The sequence below is a fragment of the Cyanistes caeruleus genome, chromosome 2 (genome assembly GCF_971803275.1).
Source record: "Cyanistes caeruleus chromosome 2, bCyaCae1.hap1.1, whole genome shotgun sequence".
In the NCBI taxonomy this organism is placed as follows: domain Eukaryota; kingdom Metazoa; phylum Chordata; class Aves; order Passeriformes; family Paridae; genus Cyanistes; species Cyanistes caeruleus.
Window position 1 is genome coordinate 64,161,459 of NC_141702.1, and position 12,625 is coordinate 64,174,083.

At 38.1% G+C, this 12,625-nt stretch overlaps 1 protein-coding gene across 1 annotated transcript in view; it reads left to right on the forward strand.

Moving 5' to 3' along the window:
• MAP3K5 (mitogen-activated protein kinase kinase kinase 5) overlaps window positions 1-12,625 on the forward strand; it is a 104,066-nt gene that overhangs the window by 33,152 nt on the left and 58,289 nt on the right. The window contains exons 2-3 of the mRNA XM_086877488.1: window positions 1,858-1,997; window positions 4,710-4,733. Of these exons, the coding sequence (XP_086733614.1) occupies window positions 1,858-1,997; window positions 4,710-4,733 (164 nt within the window). The remainder of the gene's footprint in view (window positions 1-1,857; window positions 1,998-4,709; window positions 4,734-12,625) is intronic.

Consider the following 12,625-nt stretch of genomic DNA (forward strand, 5'->3'; position numbering starts at 1 on the left):
ATAGATTTAGAATTATTCGAGATTAGACTTCTATGTGAGTAAGAGCAGTTAAAAATATAACTTTTATTACGGCAAGTTTTGGAAGAAAATAAACAGACTCTAATCTCACCCAAAACATAGTGGCAATATTGTCATTCTTGTTTGGCTTCTGTCATGCTTCAGTTTCCTAAAATGAATGAAAGTGAGTATATATGTAGTCTAAGTAGTGTGCTGCCTTTTTTACTTCAATAAAATTTAATGGCCTCCATACTGCAAATATTTATGTGAAATTGGACAGAGGGAGATGCTTGGAACACAAATTTTGCATCATAGAAAACAAAGTTTAATATTAGATTTTTAAGTGTGAAAAAGCATCATTTTTGTACCTTGTTAGTCTCCTCTCTTTTAACTTTGTTTCTTGAAGAGCCTGAGCTTGTATAGGCAAATGTTTGCTCTTTCCTCTGTGTTTATCTATCCTTCCTTCAGGTTTTTAATAATTTATAAGCCTGTAGGCCAGTTGCAGAAAAACATTAGTGAAGAGTAGATGTCTCAAAGGTATTCCTTTTCAATAAACTGGAGAGACACTGCTTCCCCACTTAAGAGTGTGACCACAAGGCTTATCTTTTATTGAATATCTTCATTTCAGTTTTTCATGATCTAATAGGTGAGGTGAAAAGTTGTGGTTAGAGGTAGAATCTCTGATTAGATTAATTAGAGTAGAGAAACATGAGGGTCCATAGGTTTTTTCCTACAGAGCTTGTCTTGCTATCTATCCTTTCAGTCATGAAAGGAATGGGAAAGCATAGAGAGATATCAGGAAATCAGGCTGCTTTTCTTGTTCTACTCTTAACAGAAGCGTATTTCTCTGGTTTGGTTTTGGTTTTCTGCTTTTTTTTTTTTTTTTTTCAGAAACCTAAGGAAAAAAAATAATTGGGTGAAAAGACAGAAAGATGTTTGTGGAAGAGGTAGAGATGAGTCAGTTTTCTTGCTTTGCTCTCTTGATTCCACAAGACTTTTGCAGTGGAAATACACTGGCAGATATAACAGGAATCTTACAAAGAGTCAGCAGAAATAGTTAATTGCCTCTTCTTATACTTGGACACTGGTGCAAATCTGATCAGGATAAACACATGGTTTAACAGAAATTGTGGACCTACATTCCTTGTTCTGTAAGTGTTTGTGTATGTGCTTACACACATTTTTTGCCAAGGTAAAATTTATTATGAACAGCATTCTCTGTACAGTTAAGTTTTTACTTATACGGGGCTTTCTTTGGTTTTATACATTCACTCCCTCTTTCCTTCTGTACCTTGTCGTTTTCTCATTCTACCATCTTTCTATATAAATTAAAATAGATCTGGTAAATTATTAATATATATAGGTAATGGATACTGGAATGTTACCTTTCAGTTTGTTTTCTTCCAAAGTTCTAGTACAGAATCTATGCAGTATGTTACATATTACATGAAGTTTTAGTGTGACTTGCACAGGGTAAAACACATTAAATGTAATTTTCTTTCTTTTATTTTTCCCTAAGGTTATCACTCACAATGTATAGATTTATCAAGCGGATTTTATTCAAGACAGCAACTGAATTTTTTTTCCTTTTCTTGATTGGTGTTTTATCTGTTTTTACTGTTTTAAGGTCTCATTTAATGAAAAAGTAGAGGAGTAATAGTGAAATAGGAAAAAAAATAAACCACATCCTGATGTGTTCAAAATTCCAGCATAAAATCCCTCTAGCTCTCTTATTTCCTACTTAAAGTCAGGTCCTCCTACCAAAATAAATTGGGTAAAGAAACATGACCTAGATGTATTTGACTGTCAGAAAGGTGTGGCATTGACAATATTTTATTTTTTTTTTATTTCTTTCTGCAGATATTGCTGTTGTAGAGATGAGTGACGCCTTCCGTCAGCCTTCCCTCTTCTACCATCTTGGAGTCAGGGAGAGCTTCAGCATGGCTAACAATATTATCCTCTACTGTGACACAAATGCAGAGTCTCTACAGTCACTGAAGGTAGCTCTGGGTGGAAAAAGGGGGTTGGAGGGCAAGTCACAGCTAGTCTAACACTTGAAATAGGTTATTTCTGTAAGAAATATGCCTGCCACTGCTCTTCAGAACAGAAGAGCAAAAATGTTCTGAGGTCTGGCAAAGATGTCTACAATGGAATGCTGTAAAAATTCAGTTTAGTTTTCTAAAGAGAAAGGTTTAGATTACCTGATTGCAGTCAGTTAAATAGCTAGCTGTTAAATGGCTGTTTACAGAAACAGAAGTTTGCCAGATTTGAATGAGAAACTAAATACAAGACTTTGTCGATCAATGGAATTATTGGTGTTTGTGGTAAACTGTTAGAATAATAACAATCCTGTGTGAGTGGTAGTATGTAGGCAGCAAAATAAACCTTAGGCTTTAGCTTCTGTCTAAATACGCAGTTTTCTGCCAAACCTCATGGGGCCTCCTGATACCCCCTGCTAAATCTTCCTGAGTTACAGCTGTTTGCATCAGGTACTTGCAGGATTGCTGAGCTGGAGATTAGTAGCAGTGTAATGGAGTCAGTAAAAACAAAACTCGTGCCTCTGTGCACAATATGGTACTTTGGTTTAAGGCAAGAGGGTGTTTTAAGATAATATATGGGGCTGTGAATTTTGTCAGCCAAGGAGTTGATACTTGCTTCCTACTGCAACTATCCAAAAGGTTTAGCAACTTCCATGATGGAAAAGGATTGACAATTTGGATGGCAGTCTTTTCAATTACTTCCCCTCTCTCAGATGCATTGGCTTTACTCAGGAAGTGTTTTATCCTCTTGCGCTTCCCTTCCAGTCTTTGCTGAGAAGAAGAATTTAGAGTGAGCAGCTTGGTGAGTCAGACTGCAGTCTGGGCACCAGCACCACTCAGGAAGGGTTTGCTTCCACTGCTTCTGGCAAGTGCAGGCTATTTGGTTTTGATTCTCTCCCATATTTTTCAGGTTGGCCCGAAATTTGGGAGGGACGTGCTTGGTAACTCAGTTTCTTTCCCTGCTCTTCCCTCTAAATTTTCTCAGCTAACTGGACTGCTTGCAATCCAGTTTCCTTTCTTTTTGCAACACAAAGCGTATACAGATAAAAGCCCTAAAAATAATGCTAATGATAGAAGATGTATCTGTGAATTTGATTGTGTAAAGTACAGTGATCTACAGTATAAGCAGAGTTGAATTTCAGTGTACTGGGCAAAGAGCCAAATACCCAACTCCCACTGAGAAATCACTTGGGGTGAGGCATCAGGCTTTCTTGAGCACTTGGAAGAACTTTTTAGTAGTTTGGATTTTGTAAATGGGTCATGTTCTGGATTCTCACTGGCATTGGTGGAAACCCAGCTGTGTGCAGGGAGACTTGGATGTCACAGTTGCCCCCGGTACTCTGCTGATTGAAAGACTCTGGTCTCCCTTAGCTTTGAACTGGGTTTGTGTTTCTGCTCTTGATAGTCTGTAGGGAAGTAGTCAAAGAGTGAGACCCTTTCCATACTATTTAGTAGCTGCCTAATAAAAGCAGCTACATGCACCCTGGGATGTCTTCTGAGGCAGTGTTTGCTCCTGTACTTGTTACAGCCAACAGGTAAGAGTAGAAGCAATGCAGGAGAGCATGTGCAGTTTTAATCTTACATGGAAGGGGGAATTCAAAAACTGAAAGAACTGAAAATGAAGAAAATACAGAACTGCATGGTTTAATCAGGGAACAAAGCAGTGTAAGTAAACTTTTGCTGGTGAAATGTTCTTATGCATGAACATTCAGGCCAGGCTAGGCAGGGCTTTGATCGGCTTGATCTAGCTGAAGATGTTCCTGTTCATGCTGCAGGATTTGACCAGACCTTTATCACCCACACTTGGAAAGCTAGAAACAGTCATATGTGAAACATGCCCCTCTCAACAGGGAAAAGAGCAGTTTTGTCAAAGCCTGACTTAAGCAACATGGAAAGTATGAGGTGCCATGGTTTAATGCTGTGCTTGTTTTTAATGCTGTTGTGCTGGTGAAGCTGCTCATCAGTGGCAGAGGCAAAGCTGTCTGATAAATCTGTTGTGGTTATCAGTGGTATCAGAACTTTCTGACAAATTGTACTGGAATCAAGATGATCATTGTTCAAAAGTGGTTTTCACTTGAGCTATCACCTTGGTACTTGAGTATCACCTGGATAAGTGTGCAGGAATCAACTCTTTCCATTTGTGTGTGCTTCTCATTCTCATTGAAAATTCACATTGAAAACGTGAAGATATGTTCTTTGCATCTGATTATTAGAGCCAAGTGAATTTCAAGCAGTTTTGGAATATTTCAAAACCTCATATGAATACTGCTTTTACTATTCTTTTTGATTGCTTTTCCTGGTAGCAAAATGTTACTTTCTATATTTGACTTTCCAAATATGAATATATGTTTAGTAATAGATAACTTCTGGACATCATCCCTCTAGGAAAATTTATAACAGGAGGGCCATGTATATATGTGTATACATACAAATGTATATTCACATGCAGACAGTAGGTGTGCTGTTATGTATATACAAGTTGTATGTATCTACTTGATTCCATAGTAATTTTGTCTCTTCTGAGACAATACCTCATTTATGTTGATTTCACAGGCGTAGAAAACATCTGTCAACCAACCTTTTCTTCTCATGTAATATTAGAAAGTCATACTAATCAGATATCTTTCCTAGTTCTATCAACATTATTTTCTTTTTTTTTCTTTTTTATTTCAGGAAATTATTTGCCAGAAGAATAATGTAAGTATGATGTATGGATTTCAATTGAATTATAAACACTCCAAACTTCTGTTTCATTTGATGTTGTTTATATTCTGTTTTCCACTTCAATCGTTGAACATTCTCCTACTGCATTTACTGAGTTAGATGTATAATTCTGGAAATTCTAGCAGCAAATATGAGTATATCACTTGGTTGCTAGGTACCAGGCTCACTTCTTACCTTGCCTCTATCTATCAGTGGTATTTGCTCTGCTGCCTTTACTTGTCTGTAATATTATCTCATGCCCATTTGCATATGTTATTTTATCTTCTTTTTTTTGTTGCCTTTTTCTGTACAGTGTTATTTAATCTTTGTGCTTTTTTTAATACTCTATTAGAAAATAGAGTTATTTGGAAACTGTTGCTCATTTTAGTAACTCATGGCTACAGCTGTGAAGAAAAAGTGTGTATATATAAGTGCATGTATATATGTGTGTGTGTAAATATATGTATGTGCATATATATGTATGTATACCTGTGTGTGTATATATATGTATGTACAGATATATCTATGTATGTATATATAGATGTAGATATATAGATATATATAGATGTATGTGTCTATACTATAAAATACATATATAAAGAGAGTATTTATTTCTAGAAGTTGAGTTCTGGAGCCTGTTAGTCCAAGTGCAGATCCTGGTGGTCTGAGTGCCAGCCATTATTAAACTGTAGCTTTCTGCACCCTGGTGTCCCTTTGGTTTCTGATGTTGACCTTCCAAATCTCCCTTTCCTTTTTCACTCCCAAGTTCAAGACAGGCAGACTTGTGGCTGGGAGAACACTGCTTTTTCAGTGTGGTTTGTTCTGGAGCAGCAGGGCCAGTCATGTCAGAATATATATTTGGCATGTTGAGTTGTTCTTGGCTTCGCTTCGTGACTTACTGGTAGCCACATTTGCTAAGATATAATTTCATGGAGGCTAGTCAGTGCTGTGCCGATATCCTGAGGTGCTATGCTGTACTATGTGCATGCTGTACTATTCCACATATTTGAATAAAAATTTCTAGAGGAGCATATGAAGTATTTCATTTCAGAAACTGACCAGGTTTTATTTTCCTCACGGCCATGAAAACTGCAGCATTCCTGATTTTACTACTTTATTTGACAGTGGATTAAGTAATTATTTTTGTCAGTGTGAAATATGACTCTCTGAAAAAGATGGAGTCTTTTCTCTGCATGGAGTTTCTAAAGATGGCTTCAAAACCAGTGTGAGCTTTGGTCTAATGTTGCATTTTAAATTACAGATTTCTTTTTTTTTTTGTTAAAAAACCCAAAAAAGCAAAGAGGTTTCCTTACAGAGTTTTTGTATAGCTCTTAACCAAAAAAGTGCTTTTCAGACACTCACAGAAGGCTGTGAAAGATGTGCTAGACTAGAAATCTCTCGCCTTTCTCTAATGAAAGTGGAAGAAATGATCAGTTAGGTCTTTTCCATAAAATGAAAAGAGAACAGTAAGGCCTTTCTTGTAAATGAATGTATTTCATTCTGTGTTTTTGTTCTGGTGGCCCAGGACCTAGAGAAAATGATGTGTGACTAATGTAATGTTCCTGGGAGGGTAGAGGGAGAGCTGTCTTAGCAGGAAGCCAGCAGGAGATGACTGGTACAATAGAATAAAGGGGAGATGTTGTCTTGTCCTGTTTTTAAATGACAGTCCCCGAAGCTCAAGGAGAGGTAAGATAACTTGGCCTTCATCTGTTTCAGAAAGGATTGTTCTGTTTTCCATTTAAATTTGGATAGGTGACTGTGACACTGTCATTTATCACTTTTAGAAATGCTTCAGTGTATGCCAGAAAAAGAATGTGTTCCTTGAAAGTCTCAGATGTTTTCAAGCACACCCACATAACATCTTTTCTGGGAGGAAGTATTTTCCCTGGGATTAGAACAGGAAAGTCAGTGAAATGGTTTTAGGAGCTCCTTTGTCTCTTTTCTCCTCACTTTTTTCAGCATGATGTCAGCCAAATTACCTGGAAATAGATTTTTCACAATGTCGGTGCATGCCTAACTACTGAATATAATACCTGCTTCATAAAAATAATGTTTCTTCATAAATTTTAAGATTCTTGGATAAATGGGTATGATGGAGGTTCTGTTCTACAGAAGCCATGCCTCTGATGCCCACCCTTAACAAAAACAGTCATGTGAGGTTACTGATATGAAAATATAATAAAATTCACGTATGGATGAACAAGGAGTTCAGTCTTGCTATTCTAGAACGTGCATTTTAATAGCATGCAAACATCAACCATATCAGGACTGTGGTATCCTTGGCACCAGGGGATTAAAAAGGTTGTAAAACAAGTTTGTGTGCATCTGCCTAACTGAAATGCCTTGTGTTTGCTTTTCCTAAAACTTGGATCCCTAAAAATAAGTGGGATTAAAAAATAAAAAAATCTGTTGACAACTGTTTTGTTCTTCTGACGGGATTTTTGTGCTTCCCAATAATAGTCAATACAATGTTGCATAGTGAGGATATGCCTGGAGCCTGTCTGAGCAGAGCAGTACAAGATAACATTGGCTTATTTCCTGTTATATGTGGTTTTATAGTTATTTAGTTGGACCTTTTCCAAATGTTCCAGTAATACCAAAACCATACATTTTTGCAGGAGGTAGTTACTTTGCTGGTTGAAAGCTTAAGTTTAGTTTTTGCTGTTATCTGATTTTTGGGGTCAGTCAAGCAGCAGAGGCATTCTAGAAATTACTAGTAAACACTTTCAGTCATAAGAGGTTGCTGTAAAGGTTATGGTTCATGACTGTATATTGCTAGTTTTAGCTAACCAGTTTTAATTTCATCATACTTCACCACAGTTTAAATTCTACCACCTTTGGAGGAAAGTTGCAGGTCTATTCAATTTTTTAAAAATTTGACTTCTTGCTGAATCTTGAGTGTTTAATATGAATGTATTCTACATGTGGTTTTCAACCCATTGTGGTAAGTTACACCTTGACACAGCGCACACCTTTCAGTTCAGGCTGCTTGCTTGCACCAGGTTGGGGAAGTGGTTAGCCTTGGGGGCTGCCTGGGGTGTGAGACTGCAAAACAGCTCCTGGTCTGATCAGAAGGGCCCTTGGAGGCAATGGGAATTGTTCTCTTGGGCAGCTGACATGCAGGCATTAGCGATTAAATGACAGGGTTAGTGCTGTATGGCCTGGCACCATTAGTAGGGTTTTGCTTTTCTAACACTTGAAGGAATCAGACTGTAGTGATGGGACAAAGGGCAATGGCTTCAAGCTCAAAGAGGGTAGGTTTAGATTAGGTATTAGGGAGAAATTATGTACTGTGAGGGTGGTAAGACACTGGAATGGATTGACCAGAGAAGCTATGGATGCCCCATCCCTGGAAGAGTTCAAAGCCAGGCTGGATGGGGTTCTGAGCAACCTGGTCTAGTGGCAGGTGTTCCTGGACACAACAGAGATGTTGGAACTGGATGACATTTAAGGTCCCTTCTAACCCAAAGCATTCTATGCCTCTATGATTGTAATTTTTACTGGTTTTCCACAGCCTTTCCTAATTGCCTCTTGTTTAAGGTGTAGCTTGAGAGAGTTTGGTGTAGCTCTCCTTTAATGTGAGTGGGAGAACTCATCTAGTTCTGAGATCCCCAGTGCAAGAGAGACATGGAGCTCCTGGAGCAGGTCCAGCACAGGGCAACAAAGATGATGGAAGGACTGGAGCATCTCTTAGGAGGAAAGGCTGAGGGAGCTGGGCCTGTTCAGCCTTGAGAAGAGACAGCTGAGAGGGGACCTCATCCATAGCTATAAGTATCTCATGGGAGGGTGTCAAGAAAATGGAGCCAGGCTCTTTTCAGTGGTGCCAAGGACTAGAACATGAGGCAATGGGCAGACACTGAGGCACAGGAAATTCCACCTGAATAGGAGGAAGAACTTCTTTGCTGTGCAGGTGACCAAGCACTGGAACAGATTGCCCAGAGAAATTGTGGAGTCTCCCTGACTGGAGATATTCCAGAGCTGTCTGGTCACAGCCCTGTGCCATGTACCCCAGGATGACCCTGCTTGAGTGGTTGGACCAGATGACCACTATGGTCTCTTCCAACCTGACCCATTCTGTGACTCTGGATGAGGCATTCCAGAGGAATCTGCAAGCTCAGGATCTCCATATTGCTGCTGTTAAAAGACTGTAGCATAGGGTATGTTTAACTGTTGGCTTCTTTCTCCATGGAAATAGGGGTAAATATTTTTAATACTCTTCATCCAGCCAACAAGAGATTTGTGGCTAATTTGACATCCAAGTATGTAAAAATGCTGTGTAGCCTTCAGTAAATATTGCATTGAAAATGATAACTGTGGTATTTATTATTTATGATACAACACTCTCTGTTGCCTAGTCTTTAATTTTTTGAATTCTTGACTAATATATTTAACATATACTTTCCTAGAAAAAGGTTGGTAACTTTTTTTCCTATGTCAAATGACCATATAGACTGTAAGCTGATTTTTAGCAAGCATTTAGGATGTAGCATGGCTGCAATAGAATGCTACTGCTGAGTATATAAAGAAAGAATATATTCTCAAAAAGGGGGGAGTATTTGATAGAGTAGATCCAGTCTCTGTGCTTCAGTTCATTTGAGGCATGAGGCTTACTTAAGTTCCTTTTCTAATCAGTAGTAAGGCTATCATTCATGTGAGTGGGATTGAAAGTAAACCCAAACTGAGTCTGTATTCATTAAAATATCAGCACATGTTGATTTACTGTGTGTTTGGAGGATGGAGGGAATAGATTTAATAACTTGGTTTATGATTTTGCCATCTGCTACACATAATATCACGTGCAGTCAGAGAACTAACTTAAAAATTTCACCAGAATTGAAATAAAAGCAGATATTTCTCAAAAGAATGAGTGGGAAAAATAGAAAAGCTCTCTTAATTAGAAGAGTATCATCAGGAAGAACACTTCCTACTGTGAGAGATACTGGCTATTTTTATTACTTCAGCTGATTTTTTTTTCTTTTAGTTTCCAAAGTTACATTGGATGCTGACCTGAAGCTTTGGCAAGTGGGTGGCATTCTGCTAGATTCTCCCATCCATGACTAAAGTATCATGGTTTTGATTTGGGGAATCTTTGTTTTCTTTGATGCTTCTTGTCTTTGAAAGCAATTTTCCTCTGTTTGTGGATATTTGACTGCTAAACTATTCCAACAGAGCAGTGTTAATAAAGAGCCTTAGGGAATTTGAAGGACTATGCTTCACTGGCTCTGCAATTTTTCAGATTTTTTTCTCTCTTTTTGAAGAAAAGGTCAGGATAAGGTAATTAATTGGCCAGAACTCAAATGTTCCTTTGTCTAGCACCATGTCTTTTTAATCTGAGCAACTTTCAGAAAAAAAAAATCATTTGTATTACATCAGATTTATTTGTGAGAGAGAGCATAGGGTTTATCTTATTTCACGATGTTCTTTCTAAGACATGGTCTCATTCAAGTCTGAAAAGCTGCCCTTTTCACAAGTAGTAGTTCTGTGGAAGAGGGGAATATTGAAAGAAGGGCTGGTTTATATTCTTACAGTGATCATTAAGTATATGCTATTTATTTTTATTATCTCTTGAATACAAATAGGTGCTGTATTAATTTCTTTCAGAAGCTGAGAAGAGATATTGAACAAGAGAGAGGTGCTTAATGTTCCAGTGACTGGAGCACTAGAGGTGCTTGGTGCTCTAGGTCTAGCTAGAAGCAGCCTTGTCTTAAATTCTGTAATTACAGAGCTATTAAGAATGATTTTACCTCTCTGACTGAAATTACTCACACTTTGGAATTTGTCCTCAGTAAATGAGGAAGGGACATCAGAAAAATACAGAGCTATTAAAACATTTGCAAAAATTAATTACAGATTCTGTCATTTAGTTGTGAGCATTTATGTGTGTAGCTGGTGCCAGCCACACTTCTGCCTTCTGATTAGTCTGACCGAATTGATGAAATGGGCTGACATGAATTGTCTGTCGGAGAATGACCTGATGTTGCCAGGTACTGAGTGTGCTGGCCCAAGGCTTTCAAAGATATGTATGTTCATATCTCCCAGGTAAAAGTAGCTCAGCTGATCTGAGACCTTAGGCCAGGATTTCCTGTCTAATGTCCTGAGTTCTCGTGCATCAGTCTGAACCACAGTAGCTATCACTGAACTCTATGCATGCACACTCGAGTCCTGTCCCAGCCCCAGGTGTTTTCAGTAGTGCCTTTCAACATGCAACTCAGGTGCCCTGCAATCCCCTTGTCATTTTCACTACTGTAATTTGAGCTTTTGAATCTTAAATAATGAAGGTTTTATGAAGAAAGAGGGTTGCAAAATGAAACTTGCAGCACCTGTTCTTGATTGGGGGGGGTCTAGTCCCACCCACTTTTCAAGCCCCAATATTCAACCCATGTTTTTAAAGTGTTGACATAACAGTATATTAAAATTGTATTTAAAATGCTCCTTTTTCAAAAATATCCTGTTTTTATTGAAATACTTCTATCTGTTACTTTCATTATACATTATATGGTGAGTCACAAGAATGGATCAAAGTAAAACAATGTTGTCTTGTGGGTTTAACAGACTTAGAGTATAGAGGGAAGTCAATTAGGGTTAGAAAAAATACCAGATTTTGTGGATACCAGAGAGTTGAGATGGAATATTGCAGGGCAAATTTTAATAAAATAAATTGAATATATTTAAGCTTCCAAGTCTAGCAATATGCACTAAGTGAAAATGTGAAGCAGAGTGTGAGCAGATAGGAAGCGTCTGTCAGAAAGACCACCTGATCCTTTCTGACTTAATTTGGCGTAGCTTATATTTTAACAAAAAAAGATGAGAAAGAAGTATAAGTTGCTGAGACAGATTGCATCACTCAACGAATGAGAAAAGAAGAAATTGCACACTCTGCTTTGGGGAAAATTATTGAGAGTTGTCTCATATTTAGAGTAGCTCCACAACTGCTTCCCCCACAGCTTGGTTCTCCTAGGCTCCCACCCTAATGATAGTCCAAATGCAGCTGGAGTCAAGCTCTTTGCAATTAGAATTTGTGATGGTGACACAGTGTGTTTCTCCACAGTAGGGACTGTAGACTTTGTTATATAAAAGCAGTCTCGCCAGCACTGTTATCTTTCTTCCACCACCACCTTTAGTAAATAATATATAACTTTTGATTTATTTTTTTTACTCTAGACTACTGCATGTCTGCGTTTGTTAGGATTAGCTGTTAAATATCTACCTACTGTGTTCTTTAGTTAGGGAAGTGAAATTGAGGTCAGTTATTTCTTGTGTTTCTTAACTTTGTTGCATGTGTACTCCTACTTTTTTTTTTTTTTTTTTTTTTAAGTGTATTTCCTAAGGAAATTAAACTTAAGAGCTTGTACTGATTTTTCATCCTCCACATTTGTTCTGTATCTGCCTGTTTGTCTGTCTGATGAATTTCAGCTGAATTTGAGAGGTTTCACAGACACAGAGCTCCCACAAAAGATAACTATCTAGGTTAAATTAAAAAGCAAAGTGATGCCCTAGCTGAGGGAAAGGCCACTGTGTTTTCACACTGCTAGCTACTGAATATCAAGGTGAGATTCTACCTTGAGACAATTCCCTGGGAGCCCTCTGAACAGCTGTAAGTGGATTAATTTTCTTCTCTTTTCTTCTCACAGTTTTCCCCTGTCTTTTGCTGTTAAGTTTTTCCCTGTCCACTGCTTCCAAAGACTCTTGGGTCCACATGTCTTCTATACCAGGCTCTATATTATTACCAGATTTTCTTTTTCCCCCTCAGTTAACAGGAAGAATGTGTATAAACTTGTGCTGACTCTCTTAATTCACTGAAACAGGTACATACTTCCTACAGAAGGTGCACTAAGGATGAGTTTCTGAGGGCTCATGCTCAGTAATGGATTCAGGCACTTGTCATC